At 41.5% G+C, this 18,095-nt stretch overlaps 1 protein-coding gene across 2 annotated transcripts in view; it reads left to right on the top strand.

Annotated features, from left to right (window-relative positions):
• The first annotated feature begins 1,251 nt into the window (after positions 1 to 1,251).
• The window catches only part of DCDC2 (doublecortin domain containing 2), a 461,910-nt gene continuing 445,066 nt past the window's right edge, over positions 1,252 to 18,095 (top strand). The window contains exon 1 of one of the 2 annotated variants that reach the window (XM_069218772.1): positions 1,252 to 2,639. In XM_069218772.1, coding sequence (XP_069074873.1) covers positions 2,338 to 2,639 — 302 coding nt within the window. In that variant the 5' untranslated portion in view covers positions 1,252 to 2,337. The remainder of the gene's footprint in view (positions 2,640 to 18,095) is intronic. The other variant, XM_069218774.1, reaches the window with a different exon arrangement.

Genomic DNA, 18,095 nt, shown 5'->3' with positions numbered 1-18,095 from the left:
TCTTTTGCCCGGGAGTATAAATACCACGTAAAGGCCTGGGAGTCATTTTTTAAGACGGGAACGCCTCCCTTGCATATCATTAACGCAAGGAAGGGGTTCACGCTAAAAAATGACGCACATTCCGGGAACTTTGGCGCTAGACGCCTCTAACGCCATAGTATAAATATGGCGTTAGTTGGCGTTAGTTTAGCGTCGAATTTGCGTCGAAAAAAACGACGCAAATTCGGCGCAACCAGAGTATAAATACGGCCCATTATTTGTGGCTATTGATCTTATTACGTAGTTGATATCCTATCAAATATGTTTACAGTAAGGTCAGAATTATGTTACCAAAATAATTGCACCAATTTACTGTTTAAATTACTTTACTGTAACAGAGATTGACACAGATTGGTATTGAATAAGAAGATTCTCATAATACTGTTAGGAAATGCAAAAGCCTACGAATGAAATATGAAAATGGTGTCAATAATGTTATGCCACGGAGTAAATGATGTTTCAGCATTATAAGGCCCCATGCACACTGTGTGCCGGACGAATCCCCCTTACAAATTCTGAGGTAGTAGAACAATGCCTCAGAGAATAATGTGCAAAAGTACTCATACTACTGCACTAGACAAAAATCTCCTGTAGGATTACCGTTGCAGAAAGCAATACCATTGAAAATGATGTGCCAGAATGATGAAATGATCAGAAATTGATGTGCTCACTGGAAACATCAGACACCTGAAAACATGTATTTTCTTTAATAATATTGTCCTAAGTATTAAGATTGACCAACTGTGACATATATCATTGGCCCAAGTCTGACACCGAAACCTAAAACCGGTGGAATGATATGCACTCAAATTAACACTAGTGGTTCGATTCATTTACGCATTATTTTGATAATATAATACGAGAAGCATATTCCCCAGAAAAATTTCCTTTCCAGAACGTCAGTTGTTGCAGTGCTAGGCTATGTCGGGAATGTTCTCTGGCCAGTACAGGGGGAGGCCTTAAAGTTGCTTGGACAGATAAGAGGATGAAGAAGAGGAATGTTTGCATTGCCCCCCACATGCGTGCTTCTGTTCACACCTCTCACCAGGCCTGGCAGGTGTTAGGTGACAGGTACACTCCGGGGTCAGTGGGGAGGAGGCGACGCAGAGCCGTCACCTGCCCAGCTCCTACCCGTGAAGTGCTGCTGGAGAAGCGTCCGTCAAGCTCTCCTGCTCGAGCAGCCGCCTCGAGGGGGTTGCTACGGAAACGGAAAAAAATAACAAAAGTTTCTCTGGGAGCTGCTCCCTGAGCAACAGCCCGCTTCTCCTTCCCCCAGCAGAGGCAGGCACAGGACGGAGCCGGGCAGAGGCACACGCTGAGCACCACCGAGCCGCCTGACTGAGACCAGGCACCTGCCCTGCCAGCACCGTGCGCGGGCAGACGTCCACTCCGGCGCCAGCCTCTCAGGACCGGCCTCACTGCACCGTACACAGGATCCGTGCAGCTTTTATTCTGAAACTCTGTCCGGCGGCATTGATTTAAAGATGCCTCTCCCGGGCTGCCTGCACCTCTGTGGACCCCACGCCTGCCTGTAAAACAGGGGAGCGTTTACGTTTTTTTTTTTTTTTTTTTTACCGTTTTTCCAAATCACGTGTATACGTCGAGCTGCTTTTCTTTGGATGTGAACACTTTAAGACAAAAAACAACAACTTTTTTTTGATGGATCAATTTAGAAATCGCCAGAAAAGGAACGCACACTAAACATCCCGTCTTCCTTAATGGTCACGTTTTCAATCAAACCACCCTTTGCAAAAAATATAATTATTATCGTTTAACGGTGGTGCGTTTTTTTCGTTTCCAGTGACTGCAGAGACAGGAGTGACAAACGAATCATTTTATGTAATTATTGTTTTTACACATTATTTTTAATATTTGATAACACTTCTCGCTGGTTCTTGCTGGTTCCATCTAGCATCCTTAACTATCCAAGTGCTTAAACTGCAACATTTAGATGTGTACATCTACTTACATGCAGTTTGGTTTATGTTCTATTATTTTTGTGAGGCTTTGCGGCAGCATTTTGAGTTTTGCCCTCAACCATTATTGGAATTTCTTTATGAAAACAACAAATTTGAAATAAATAGATATTTCCTATTGACTATCGCACATTTAAGTGAGTAACATCCGTTTTCTAACTGAATTAAAGAGCTTCTACTTGCTTAAAGGAGCTGCACACCTGTGCGTCTGCTGCCTGATCGCTCCCTTTTTTCACTGAGTTGCTCTCAATCCTGTCCCCAAAAGCATCCTTGCGTCTACGGGTGGAATAATAAAAGCCGCCTAAATAGACTTGGCTAAGAGATGGCCATGAATGGTGGTACCCGTGCCCCCAGTCTGTCGCAGCAGCCAGCGGTGAAGAGTGTGACCGTGTACCGCAATGGAGACCCCTTCTACCGTGGTCGCCGTATGATCATCCATGAGAAGAAGGTGGGCAACTTCGAAGTCTTCTTGCGAGAGTTATCCGGTGGGGTCGGAGGCCCTTTCGGTGCGGCCGTGAGGAATGTCTATACACCCCGTGCTGGACACCGCGTCAAGTCACTGGAGGACCTGCATTCGGGCGAGCACTATGTGGCTGGTGGTGGCGAGTGCTTTAAGAAGATTGAGTGAGTCAAATTACTGAAACAATAACATGATTGGTGTAATATACAGCTTTCTAGACTTTTGGTGTTATAAACTAAATGAATTCCATCATGTCCTGGCAGTTATACTGTTCTATTTTATGGCCTCCCACACTATGCCATAACACAGCCCAACCCATTCTAAACTCCTCTACCCAACTCTATCCAATACATCTGTCACCAACTTACCGTACTCAGGCCCTGATTTATACTTTTTGGTGCAAAACTGCACTAATGCAGTTTTGCACCAAAAAGTTTAGCACCGGCTTGCACCATTTCTGTGCACCAGCCGGGCACCATTTTTATGGAATGGTGCAAGCCGGTGCAAAGAGTAGGCTAGCGTAAAAAAAGACATTAGTCGGGTGGGGCTGGCGGTATGGAAGAAGGTTTTTTTTTTACCAAAAAATGACGTTTGGTTGTATAGAGTGAAAAAAATGACTCTAACCTGCCTAGAGACATTTTCTGATGCAAAACCATCCATACCAGATGACTCCTGTCTTAGAAAATACTGGAGTCATGCCCACCACCCCAATGGCCATCACAGGGGACCAGGGTCCCCTGGGCATGGCCATTGCACCCAATGCCATGTAAGGGGGCCCGTTTCAGGGCCACCAATGGCACTTAAAAAAAAATACTTACCTATACTTACCTCGGATGGGGTCCCCCACCCTCTGTTGTCCCTCTGGTGTGGGTGGGGGTGTCCCTGAGGCCTGGGGAGGGCTCAGTGGGCTTATTCCATGCTGTTCCACCATTGAAATAGGCCCACAGGTTCCCTGCCCTGACCCAGGCGTTACAAAATGGTGCAAAGCAAGCTTTGCACCATTTTTTGATCCCTCCTCCCTCCCGTGCGTGATTTTAGTACACGGGGATAAATATGGCGCTAAGGCCATAGAGTCATTTTTTGCACGGGAACACCTACTTTGCATCTCATTGACGCAAAGTAAGTTTCCACGTCCGAAAAAGACTTTAACTCCATAAATTTGGCTCTAGATGGGTCTAGCGCCAAAGTATAAATATGGAGTTAGTTTTGCACCAAATTAAAGTAAAAGCAAATGACGCTAATTTGATGCAAACAGAGTATAAATATGCCCCTCAGTATTGCCCTTCCTTTGTATATCACAGCGAATCAATAGGAAGCCTTCACAAACTATTGAACACTTACTTGGTTAAATTACAGTAACCCGTTGCACAATTGCCAATCTTATACCTCTTCATACATTCCAAAAATATCTCAATGGAAGATGACAAGTACTTCTTCTAGTGTCTATTTCCCTCAGAGTAGCCTTCAAAGGATGGTTTTTCTTAACTCGAGGATGCCATTCTTGTCATAGTATCACCCTTTTTCTAGCCTTCCACTTTGGTGTGCTTACCCGGTAATACCAGGTTTAAAATTATTTCTGATGGGGAAAACAGTGCACACTGTTGAGTCGAATAATTCACTGAACCTTTTAGTGTCTAGACATTGGAATATATACATATGGAGGTGTTCATGTAACAAACCAAAAAGGCATTGGAATCTGATTTAACTTAATGGGCTCCACGTCAGCCAGTGCCCAGGTCTCCTACAAAGCAGTGGCTTAGCAAGGGTATTAGTGGCCCTTCTCCAGGCAAGGACAACAAGCTCTCAACCATGGTTTGGTTGTCAAAAAGTAACATAATTGAGATGCTGTGGGCCCATTAAATTACTGGGCAATGTGCCACTGGACCTGCTGGGCTGTTGATAGCTACACCCCTGCTGCAAAGCCGTTTGTCTCACTATGAATGCATTTAATAGTCTAAGGAAAGCCTCACGAATATAGGAGCAGACCTTGAGTCAGTGCTAAAACTGGTGCAAATAGCATTTGTGAAAACAGTGCACAAGCGGTGATAAATGACCAAAATGGTTTTAAACTATTTGCTCCCACTAGTCCCCATTAATTGCCATGTAGGGATAACAATGTGTGGCAACTACGGTTATTTGCCCCGGTGTACTTGTGCACTGCTTTTGATGCAATAAGTCTCAGTTGTCCAGTTTGTTTTTTGGATGTACTCTGTGCTCATGCATGCTGTGTCTACACCACATCCCCAGAACACCTTCCACCTCAGAGAGTTATAGATGATTTGCAGACTCGTAGACCCAGATATGGAGCAGGTTTCCTGTTAGCACCTGCACTGAGTGAAGCAAAGAAACTTGTTCTCAGGAAAAAAAACATACTTTCAGTTCCCAGCTAGAACAGTCTTTTAGACAATTCATTTTGTTGGGTTGTACTGTAAAACTATTATTGTTTTTTCGGTTTCAGGTTCAATCATTTATCTACTCATCCATCATCCACTGTGCATTAGATTAAAGAAAAACAGTCGACACATGAATGATTGCCAGGGAAGGGGTGGAGTGCTCGGTAATGCAGAGTACAAATACTGTGTGTCATTTTGAAGATGTATTGGGACTAGGTTTGTGTAATAGTTTGTTTATTTTAGTGAAATGAGCGGGTTTGGTGTGTTAACGGATACGGAGATCTGGCTATTATATTTTGGTTTATATTTGACACTTTCACTTTTTAGAGTAACAGACTATATTAAAACAACGAAATGCTATTATAATGCACAGTTTGAGTCCATCTTCAGCGTCTGTCCATCTTGACCGTGCTGTGGCATTCTAACGAAATTTTTAGAGTTTTGAATATTGTCCTTTCAAACCTAAATATTGACCACCAGAATCTCGAGAAGATAAGTTTATAAAGGTGAACATGAAGTTATTATTATTAATGCCATGTATACGAACCTTAAATTGATGCATGCATATATCTTCAAGTTACATACATGTTGAGTTAAGAACAATAAATCTACTCTGGTATATGTATATATATATTCACTGCATTCAGTGAATTTCTATGTTTTTTTAACGTAAAGTACTTTTAATTGCTGTATGTTGTTCCAACCACTGCCTTTGGCCGTGCATGGCGGGGGTTGGTTGGGATGCCTGGCCTGCAGCCAGGATTTGCAGCCAAGCCCTTAAACCACCCAACCCCGCTCCACACATGGCCTTTGACTGTGCGCAACGCAGGAGGATCTGTGAGTGGGTCTGAAAGTGGGTGTGTCAGTCTATAAGTGGGCTGAGTGGGTACATGAATGTCTGAGTGGGTGTGTGAGTGGGCGCATGAGTCTCTGAGTGCATGTGTGAGTGAATGAATTAGTGTATGAATGAGTCTGTGGTTTTTCTTTCAAATGTTTTCATATTTGCAATATTTTGCGAATAATTTGTGGAAATTCATGGAAATTCACACATTTTCAGGACTTTTGCACATGGTGATGAAAAATTATTTTAAACCCATGTTTGCCCTTAAAATACATATATCACACCCCTGCGCTCAAAGCACCTTCATCCTGACCCTTTATGCCACTTTCAATTTAGGTTATTCTCCCCCACAGGGACCATGCCCGTGAAATAAAATGGCCGCTGTAACTTTCTAGTCATGTTGCGGTTAGCCAATTGCAGTGCTTCTTTTTGCATGTGCACTTGTGAAAGTTGCGAATTATTTGTGAACATTTGTGAATTATTTACAAAATAATCACAAAGTCGCAGCAGCAAGAAATATACAAATTTGGATTTCCCTAAAGTTGTCAAAAACTACTGAATGGATTTAAACCACATCAGCAAAAGCGTGACCTGCGTAACAACAGCTAGCTTGATGCCAAATTTGGTGTCATCCGTCCATGGGTTTGGGCTGTAGACGTGTCTAAAGGTCCTATGGGAAACACCATTTTTTTTAACACCCACCCCCTTTTTCTCAGCTCCCACTTGACGAATCACGCTGAAACTTTCCATGCGCAACAAGAATCTCCGGCATCCTTTTTTAAGAACATTTTGTGAGGATTTGTCAAATGGTGCCAAAGATAAAGGCAAGTCAAAAAACGATTTTTTTCTATGAAAACATGGTCCTAACTATAACTACCTACTGGCCAGTATGTATATATATATATATATATATATATATATAGTCGCCACTATGTAATATATAATATATATATATATATACAGGGCTTGAAAAATCCACTTGACCTTGGCGAGTCTTATTTGATCAGGTCAAGCTATTTTTAATACTTACTCATCCCTTCTGGCAAGTTGACACTGAACAGGTGTTGTGTTCAGTTGGAAAGTGGAGGGCAATAAAAGATGCCTTTAAATCTTGTTATGTCACATTTGCTCTGTGTTGACCAAGAGAGGTCAAAAGTCAGTTTTTCTTACAATTAATTTTCCTTCTGACTTTGTAAGGTGAACTATGTGACCTGCTGCATAGAATGTAAAATAAAAGGATATGGGGTGTCAGGTTTTTTCTAACACACATCATTTAAATGACTAAGGGCCAGATGTATCATACAACCGATTTGCGATTCTCAAATAGCGATTTTTAAGAAATCACTATTTCAGAAATGAAAAAAGGTATGTATGATATTTACGATTCGGTAATAGCGATTTCTTAAAAATCGCAAATGCTATTACCGAATCACAAATAGAGAATCTGTCCCCCTTCGCACCTATGGGCCTGTTGGCCCATATCTGCGAATTTTTTGCATTTCCAAAATTGCGATTTCTTAACGAGAAATCGCAATTTTGGAAATGCAAAACTCCAGGGTGCTGGGGGCCTAAGGCCCCCTCTGCTGCACCCCAGAATTTATTTGGGGACATGTAAGGTGCACACATGCCAAAAGGGCATGTGTGCTTTACATGTACATTTTAAAAATGCATTTTAAATGCATTTTTAAATTTTGCACATGGTTACCACCAGGTTCAACTTGGTGGTAAGTAGCGATTCCTAAATGCCTAAATCGCATTTAGGAATGGCTTCATACATGTGCTAAGAAATCGCAAATAAGGAATCCTTATTTGTGATTTCTTATTTAGAGAGTCGCAATTTGCGACTCTCTAAACAGGGTCGCAATTTTAAGGAGTTGCAGTTTTTGCGATTCCTTAAAATTGCGTTCAGAATGTCTTTCATACATTCTGAACTGGCATTTTGCATTTGCAAACGGGCATTCGCACCGTTTACGAATGCAAAAAACCTTGATACATCTGGCCCTAAGTCAGTAAGTTAAGTTAAGTAGTTGTGAAAGCCCTTTTTTTGTATTTCTGTGACATGAACAAATATTTTAATAGGATGAAAACAAATCAGAATACTTTACATGTTGATGTGCAAAGGATATGTTTTATGAAACCTAATTTTCACAGATTGTTAATACACTATATAGTTTTATCAGTAAAGCTGCGAGTTAGTGGAGAGATTTTTGGACATTTCTTGGAACGTTACTGTGTGTAGATGACAATATGTTACCACATCATATTAATATATTTATTAAAATTGAGTGTTTAAACAAACTGAGAAACACTCCTGCTCTGATGGCTATGTTTTTAGTAAACTAAAAGAAGTCCTAGGTTATGTAGGCTTGACCTCATGGGCATGTGGGCTAGATTCTTGTGATGCATACAGCAAACTTTAGTCTACTTAACCAAACAAAAGAGGTTTTTTGTACTGCAGAAAGGCCGAGCTCACATATTTGAAAGTGCAATCGTGTGTGAGAATTAAGAAAAAGGTGACTCTGTAAACTATTTGCCTTGGATCACACAATTTGAGACCTGTTTACGGGTCAAGTAAATTACAGATAGGTCGAATAGATTATTTAAGTGACTCGACCTGCTGGTCGAATAACATTTTTATGATTTTTCGAGCCTTGATAAACATATATTACCCATTGGCGGTATTTGGCACCGTTTGACAAATCTTCACAAAACTTTCCAAAAAAAGTGTGCAGGTGATTCTTGTTGCGCACAGAAAGTGAAAGTGAAAGTAACCATTTAGTAGCCTGAAGAGAGAGCATGCCTGTGCTCCCATTAGCAATTAGCTACATAGTGGATCTGTTAGAAATGGAGACAAGCCAGTATTCAGGGCATGGTATTGAACAGACTGGCTTCAAGTTTCCAAACAAAATTTGCCCACAGCAAACAGTAGTGTAAACTATTAGTTATGGATCCAAGCATTCTGTGAATGCATCAATCAAATTCTTTATGTCATGTTAAAATTTGCTAATTGGGATCTTATGATGGCATTGACATGCCAAGGGGCCCAACAGGTGACTTATTGCTCTTGAATTAGACATGCTAGCTAGCCCATTAACTGCACTGTTGGGTAATAGGTGGGACTAACCGAATTGTGTGGCGGGGCGAAATAAATTATATTACTTGGATGAATAAATTATACAGCGCGAAAAGGCAAATTATGCAGCATACACACTGTGAAATATTTTGCAACAACATTGCTTTATCATTTTGAAATTTTTACACATACTAACAGAGGCTGGGCAACAAATTCACCTAAATACAGCAATAGCAACTGAAAGGAGACTAGTTAACTTGGGTAAAGTGCCTTGTTGTTGTTATGTTATGGTAAATAAACTTATTATAGCGCAACTCACTCTGAGGGGTATCTCGGGCTGCAAACAGACACAGGCAGAAGGTGAATTCAACTAGAAAAGAAATGATTTGAGTATTTGACCTTAAATTTCAGGTGGGATAATAGCATTTTAGTTTCTACTGAAGATATCTGGGGCCTTTACCTCATAAGGAATTGTAAGTAATGCCACAGATATTAAAAATGCTTCTCTGCCTGACTTTTAGCCAGTGTAGATATTTCAGCAGTGGGGCTGACGTGGCACCTGACGGAGGGTTGAAAACGAGTATGATCGCGTGTTTTGCACTACTTTTAATTTGGCAGTAAGGGTCTTATTAGCTGCGGCGGGTAAAGCATTACCATAGTCAAATCTGCTGATTAGGGGAGCTTGGACTAGGATTCTTCTGGCTGAGATGGGGAAGTACGGAAAGGCTCATCATAGTAGACGTATGGTGTGAAACAGATACCTGTAGAAGTCTGGATCCGCTCTTTTATAGACAGTGCTTTGTCTATTTTCACATCAGGATTTTTCACTGCTTGTCCAAGGGTCAGAATGGCACCCAATTCAGAGGGCCACCACTCATCAGACCAAAGTGAATTGGCCTTGCCAAAAAGCACGATCTCAGTCTGTCATCCTTCTTGAAATAACTAACATTCCCTTGGCAAACCAATCTTTTGTTTTAGCCAGATCTTTGTTGAAGGAGATCAGCTGTGTGTCATCTGCGTATGATATCATTTCTGCAAGTCTGCAAGCTTAGCAAGGGGAGCCACATATTTGTTAAACAACATGAGGCTCAAACAAGAACCCTTGGGTATGCCCTAGTCAATCTGCATAGTGTGGGATTTAACCCTTTAGCTGCTGGGCCTTAACCCCCTCTCCCCCCCTACTGCTGAGCCCTTTTTTTGGCTGTTTGGGGTAGTTCACACTTAGGCCTTTAATAACTTTTTGTTCACATAAGCTATCCAGGCCAAATTTGCGTCCCCTTTTTCCAACATCCTAGGGATTCTAAAGGTACCCAGAGTTTGTGGGTTCCCCTGGAGGAGACCAAGAATTTACCCAAAATACAGCAAAAATATTGTTTTTTTCCCCAAAAATGGGAAAAAAGGGCTGCCAAAGAAGGCTTGTATTTTTTTCCCAGCTTTCAGGAACAGGCAGACTTGAATCAGAAAACCACATTTTACAACACCATTTTGGTATTTTATTGGAGCATACCCCATTTAAAAAATGTTTTTGTGCTTTCAGCCTCCTTCCATTTAGTGACAGGAATGGGTGTGAAACCAATGCTGGATCCCGGAAAGCTAAACATTTCTGAAAAGTAGGCAACATTCTGAATTCAGCAAGGGGTCATTTGTGTCGATCCTACAAGGTTTTCCTACAGAAAATAACAGAGGAAATAAAAAAATATTGAAATTGAGCTGAAAAAAACAGCAATCTTTCTCCATGTTTTACTCTGTAACTTTTTCCTGCTATGTCAGATATTTGAAAGTAATATGCCGTTACTTCTGCTGGACTCTTCGGATTGCTAGGATATATAGGGCTTGTAGGTTCATCAAGATCCCTAGGTACCCAGAGCCAATAAATGAGCTGCACCTTGCGAGGGGTTCTCATTCTATACTGGGTATATAGCAACTAATTTGCTGAAATATAAAGAGTGAAAAATAGGTATCAAGAAAACCTTTGTATTTCAAAAATGGGCACAAGATAAGGTGTTGAGAAGCAGTGGTTATTTGCACATCTCTGAATTCCTGGGTGCCCATACTAGCATGTGAATTACAGGGCATTTCTCAAATAGACATCTTTTTTACACAGTGGCTTACGTTTGGAAGGAAGAATGTAGAGAAAGACAAGGGACAATAATACTCATTCTGCTATTCTGTGTCCCCCCAAGTCTCCTAAAAATGGTACCTCACTTGCGGGGGTAAGCCTAATGCCCGCAACAGGAAACGCAACATGGACACATCAAATTTTTACATTGAAAACTGATGTGCTTTTTGGAAAATGCCTAGCTGTGGATTTTGGCCTCTAGCGTAGGCGGCACTAAAGGAAACCTACTAAAGCTGTGCATTTTTGACAACTTGACACCTAGAGGACTCCAAGATGTGGTGACTTGTGGGGCTCTCACCAGGTTCTGTTACCCAGAATCCTTTGTAAACCTCAATATTTGGCAAAAAAACACTTCTTCCTCCCATTTTGGTGACAGAAAGTTCTGGAATCTGAGAAAAGCCACAAATTTCCTTCACCCAGCGTTCTGCCAAGTCTCCCGATAAAAATGGTACCTCACTTCTGTGGGTAGACCTAGTGCCCGCGACAGGAAATGCCCCAAAACACAACGTGGACACATCACATTTTCCCAAAGAAAACAGAGCTGTTTTTTGCAAAGTGCCTAGATGTGGATTTGGCCTCTAGCTCAGCCAGCACCTAAGGAAACCTACCAAACCTGTGCATTTTTAAAAACTAGACACCTAGGGGAATCCAAGATGGGGTGACTTGTGGGGCTCTCACCAGGTCCAGTTACCCAGAATCCTTGGCAAACCTCAATATTTGGCAAAAAAAACACTTTTTCCTCACATTTCGGTGAGAGAAAGTTCTTGAATCTGAGAGAAGCCACAAATTTCCTTCCACCCAGCACTCCCCAAGTCTCCCGATAAAAATGGTATCTCACTTGTGTGGGTAGGCCTAGTGCCCGCGACACGAATGGATCACACAACATTCAATGTTGGTCCTTACATGAGGGCGAATGTTGACCCTGGGGTGATCCATGCCTTATACAGACACTAGGTACAGGCACTGAAGTGGGGTAGTGTTTTTATCAGGACAGGCGGGGAAACACTGGGTGGTAGGAACTTTTGTGGATCCCAGCATATCCCTGTAGTTAGTGGTACAGAAATGCAAAAATAAAATAGAGTTTTTATTCAACATTTCAGCATTGCAGGGCATTCTGGGTAAGAACACTTTGGGGAATCAACACAAGTCACACCTCGGTGGACTCCCCCAGATGTCTAGGTTTCAGAAATGTCTGGGTTTGGTATGTTTCCCTATATGGCCGCCGAGCCCAGGACCAAAAACACAGGTGCCTGCCTTACAAAACCGGTTTGTTTTGTGATAGATAATTTTGAGGTCTCCACAATACGATTTGGGTGGTGGAATTTGGGGCTGAACTAAATTGGAGAGCTCCCAATAGAGCAGTCTCTCTGTGCTTGCCGCCGCATGCACGTGCTCTCTGGGTTGGGCTAACCCGCTATTGTCCCGTTGCACAGACTGGTCCGGGTACTTTTTTTTTTTTCTTTTTAAAAGTGCCATAGGGGGGCCTAACTTGGGCCTTCCCTATATGGCACTGTGCCCAATGGCTATGCCCAGGGGGCATAAGTCCCGTGGGCATGGCCATTGGGTAGGGGGGCATGACTCCTGTCTTTACTAAGACAGGAGTCATGTCCATGGGCGTTGTGCATCAAAAATGACGCTAGTCAGGTTAGCGTCATTTTTCTGACTCTAATCTGACTAGTGCCATTCTTTGACGTACGGCCTCTTGTTTCCCCTACGCCGCCCCTACCAGGTTAGCGTCATTTAATTTGATGCTAACCAGCCTTACTGCTGCCTAGCCTCATTCCTTAAATATGATGCCCGTGGCGTACAGGAATGGCGCTAGCCGCCGGTAAACTTTTTGATGCAAACCTGCGCTAACGCAGGTTAGCGTCAAAAAGTATAAATCAGGGCCCATGAATCCCAGACTGTCATGATTAGAGATCTCAAAGGCCAAGCGGCAAATACTGAAGTTGTCATAGAAAAGTGATTGCTCACAAGTGAGAGGCTACATTCAGGCCCACAGGGACTTTAAGCATGGAAAGGTGTAAAACTGCATTTCAAGGTGCGAAACTCAAGTCCAGTGCTTCCAAACAGTATTTATAATGAATTGCATTGTGAGTCAACAGGACATCAATGCTGGAGCATTTGTTTTACCCTGATTCTTTATTAGTTGCTTCCAAAGGGTTTGCTTGAAACCGACAGGTTATTGGCACCTGATTACACATCTCTTTTCTGCATATCTTACATAGGGAAGGACATGTATAAAGAGTGGGTGATGATGGCAGCTAAACACCTAAAGTCTTTGAGGTTGCAGTGTGCCACTGTGTGTTCATCTGCAAGGTAGAAGATTTGGGAAATAGAGTGACTAGATTGTTATGTATTACACCATCACCATAGTGCAAAATTGTTACATTCTTTTGCTGCAATTGGTCCAGTCAGTGAAAAGGTACTCTTGGATCTTGGCTGTTGTACCATCAGCATGTAACTCACAATCTGCATTTTACAGACACGTGGTGCAAATAGAGTTATGATCTGAAAATAGTCATGCCAGGATGTTTATGATTCGGAAAGGCTGAAGGAATAAAAGTGTGGTGGTGCTGTAGGTTTTTTATGTGCACCGTGCCATGAAAGCAGAAGTTGTACAGAAACATCTGAGAGTAACAGATGTCCTCTTAAATATTTTAAAACTGGTGTTGGGACTATCAAATATGCAGGCTACTTTTGTAAAAAGATAGCTAGAGAAAATTGACAAGAAAAGTTGTGCTAATGCTAATGGTGTGATAAACTTGCCTGATGTGTACAGGAACATCACAAATTGCTTCTATAAAAAAGCATAGCTATAACATAGGCACATGAAGGGGGGTAGAACTCAACCTAGTAATGGTGTCAACCTGCAGTGGCGCTATTTTAGCCCAGTATAGTTCATCATGCAGTGAGGTCTGGGAAGATCCATAATTAAGAAACCAGCAAAGATCCTTTAAACTGTATATATATATATATATATATATATATATATATATATATATATATATATATAAATATGTATGATGTATTTAAAAAAAGGAGACATCGGCCTCAAACCAGAACAGGCACTTAGAAAATGGTAAAGGCAATATTTTTTCAAAATTATATTTTTGGTCTATATTTTGAAAGGGCAGATACATTTAAATTCAAGGACCCAGAAAAAATAAATTGGGACTTTATGCTTTCCACCTAGATTTCGAATGCCCCAAACTCATCAGATTTCTATAATCCTTTTATATTTCTCAACACCCTTCTCAACAACTTCAGTTGCATTTCTGGAAAACTGAAGACTGACGTCCCAACTAAAATGCATAAGTGTAAGCTGTCCCCTTGAGCACCATGGTACTTCAAATAATTCAACAGCAACAAATGGTCCACCCACAGATAGGAAAATTAAAGGAAGAAAAATAGGACCTCAATTGATCTCACACTAATGAGGTCCCTCCACTTAACACACAGACAATTCATAACATCAGCCAAAACATAGTACCATACCAACACATCGGTGATCCTGCAAACAAAAGCAGAACACTCTTCACAACAGTCAAGCCCTACATTAACCCTCTATCTGGTCCTCCTGTGCCACACTCCATGGGATAGTGATATTCAATCAACCACTTCTTTGGTGAAAAAATACAGAAAAACTGTCAGCAGATGAACAACACTAGGCTTGCTTCTCTTCTGATGCCAAATCGTCCACACTGCATTTCACAATGGCCATCCTTCAAACTCCTATCTTTCACAAACCTCACAAATATCTGCAACTTCCCAAAGCCACCATCTATAATAATGATGCCTTACCTTTGTCCTTCATCAGGCCGCTCTATGGAGATGGTCTCTCACCCCTACTCACATCCTTAATGCCTTGCTCACTCAAAGGGGCGCACAACGTATGACTGCTTTTGGCTCCAGGCTTCCTTTGCCAATAATTAGTTAGCATGCTGGCACATGCATACACTTTATACTGTTGAGACTCTGTTGGTTCCGATGGGGGACATCCTGTAACTTGATTTGCCCTAAATATTTACTGCTAATTGCCCATTGAGGGCCTTGATTGAGGATCAATTTATTGAGGACTTCTTAATTGACAGATGTCCTTACAAAGGTTTATTCTGGTCTTCGTTATATAGTCAGTGACTACTTGTGTGCATCTCAGGCATACTTTTTATGTCCCGATGATGATCCCAACAATCAAATAAGGGATTGAAACGTTGTCGACATTTAGTACTTGGACTCTGTAAAATAATTTATGTTTTGACATGAGCAAGAGCACTGTAAAATTGTGACTTTAACTGTGCTTTCTGTCACATGGGGTATGCCTTAGCAATCATGATTTATGGTTTCCAAGACATTTTTGTTTTCCCACTTCACTGTTTTCTTACTTTTGTTTGGAAAAAATATACTGATTTATTGCATGTTTTCCATAGTCTTCATTGTGATTCTATGTGGTATTTACATCTATAGTCTATTTATCTAAGGGACCCTTGTTCCTTTAAAAAATATGTAATATAAATTGCTCACTCAAAGCATCATTCCTGAAGTTCTCAATACAGGCCAGATCCTCGAACTTCTAAAGAAATTGACACTAGGCCCTGACAACCTCATCAGCTACTAACCCACGACTCATCTACCCTTCATTGGCAAGATCATTGGAAAAGCAGTCCATGCACAAATTTAAGATCAATTCATCACCAACTATCGCTTACCCAACTTCATTATCACTTCTGAACACACTGCAGCATGGAGGCAGCTACTTTACAAGTCAAAGACTGCACCCTCCTGGCCACAGATAATGGTGGTGGCCCCTGCCTCCTGATATTAATGGAGTGCTTAAGTGCCTTCGATACCTTTAGCCACCTCACTCTCATTCATGCCATGAAGTCTTGAATGGGATTCACAGGAAACATCCTTTACTGGTACTCCACCTACCTATCCAGCCAACAAGAAGATTTTGGTAATCTGTGGAGTTCCTCAAGTTTCAGTCTCCTTATATTCAATAGCTACATCGAGGTCATAGGTATTCCACTCACTGATGACAGCATATGAATTCACCCGTATCCTGATGACACACAACTATATTTGAAACTCTCCTCTACTCAAGAAATATAGCGCATTAAACACTGCTTTTTCCTTATCCAGCCCTGGATCTCCAACACTTACTCAGAGTTTAAATTCACCAAAACAGAATTCCTACAACTTTCCAAGAACAGCAAGCAACAACTATTCCACAAATGGCTCAACAACATAAATCAAATTTCAATTGATGCTATGCCACTTGGATTCACCCTATACACCAACCTCACCTGCAGGAATGCAACACCAGGAAAACCAAGAGAGGATAGAATCAACGTTTCCTACTGAGAAAAGTGAAACTATTTGTCCACAAAGCAACTTTGGAATTGCTGTTCAAGCCATCATACTCTTGCATCTAGTTGGACACAGTACCCTGCTCCAAAGCCTTCTAGACTCACACTGAAACCATCATCAAAATCATCTACAAACCCATCACACCTGACCTCCCTGCCTATCTGTGTGACAAGCACATCTTCAGCGACTCTCAACACACCAGCAGCCAGAACACCATTAGGCTGGTTTTTGAAGATGTGCTAAAAAGAACAAAAGCAAGGCAACATATTGTCTCCATCTATACACCACACAGTCTGGATAACATCATTGTATCCTTCAGTATTGCCCCAACCCTGCTCCAATTTAGTGAACAGCTGAAGAAGAGCAAAATATCATGATGCAGTTCACTTTTGCTTTTTGAAACGGGCTATCCCTCCAGTTGCACATTGGATGTGTCTTTGCTTATGATCCTGTGTGCTGCTACTCTGCATTTCAGCTAGGTTTGTGCTATATAACTACCACATAAATTTATACATATAGACACAAAAGTATCTCTCTCACTTACAGCACAAGTCACCACCCCCTCACACTCTTCTCTGAACCCAAACCTGATTAGTATAGGGACATATAACACTATCAACAGAACAATTTCTGTCTCCACAATAATTTGTGACACGGTCAAAGCCTGCTTTTCATATTGTTGCTGCTAGACCTCCAGACCATGCAAGATAGATAGACATGAGTAAAATCCTTTTTTTGGCAATACCAATGAAACATAATAAAAAAAGTCTAAACTCTGGTGCCTGACAAATAGCAGCCATATTTTGAGTTATAAAACATCAATTGTTGACCAGTAAGTAAAATCAGGAGGAAAAAAGTAATCTCAAGGACTGTACTTGAGATGGGTGGCTACAAATATAATGTAGCCCAGGAGGACTTCCTTTTTCAAAATGTCCACAAATAACTAGCAGAAATGACAAACTGATTCACTGCTTAATGTGCTAAGAACCACAACCCACAGGGATGGGGTCATGTCAATCATGCTTCTCAAACACAAAAGTAAGTTACAGATTTCCCTTGGGGGTGCATGGTGGCTTCGGCACTCTTTATTCTGAGGTAACTCCTTCTTCTAAGGCCAGTGCATGTGAGCAGACTGCCTCTACTTTATTTTCATTTCTCTGATGCAATGGAAACTCATGTTTTCCTGCCACCCTTTTGATGGTCTCAGCCTAGGATTGCTTTGTCTTGCCATCATAGAGTATCTCGTCTGAGTTAACTTCAAATAACCCAGAGTCTAAAGTGCCTCTTTAGCTGCTGCTTATTTACACAGCTGAAAACGTGTGGCAGCCACCATCTGTGTTTTCATATGTCTGCTTTGACAGGACTTACAGATGTTTGTTGCTCACCTCAGGGAGATTCCAATGTCAGGTTTCTCCCATGTAGGAATAGACAGAGTGGAGTCTGAGGAAACCCACACATTTGAAGGTGACTCCACCTATTCGTTTTTTTTTCTTCAATTTCTGGAAACCCAGTCTTCATGTTTTAGTAAATTGTTCCTCAGAGGACTTCTCATGACAGTGGGGTGTGATCTCATCAACATAGCCACAGCCTCGGAGTCATGCAAGTCTTTGCCATTTTTCATACAACTGCCACACTAGCTCACACAGAATATTTTTCTTGGCAAACCACCTCTTTCATTCTACGCTTACCTTAGCTCTGTCACATCTCCTCTCTGTCCCTTGAAACCCTTTCTGCTGTACAGTCATGTACTAATCCTGTTTAATAATCTTTCTTTCTAGCATAGTCTGAGTTGCCCCAACCTTTCCGAAAGCAACTACTGTTGTC

The sequence above is a fragment of the Pleurodeles waltl genome, chromosome 2_1 (genome assembly GCF_031143425.1).
Source record: "Pleurodeles waltl isolate 20211129_DDA chromosome 2_1, aPleWal1.hap1.20221129, whole genome shotgun sequence".
NCBI lineage: Eukaryota > Metazoa > Chordata > Amphibia > Caudata > Salamandridae > Pleurodeles > Pleurodeles waltl.
This window is presented reverse-complemented; position numbering and strand designations above follow the sequence as displayed.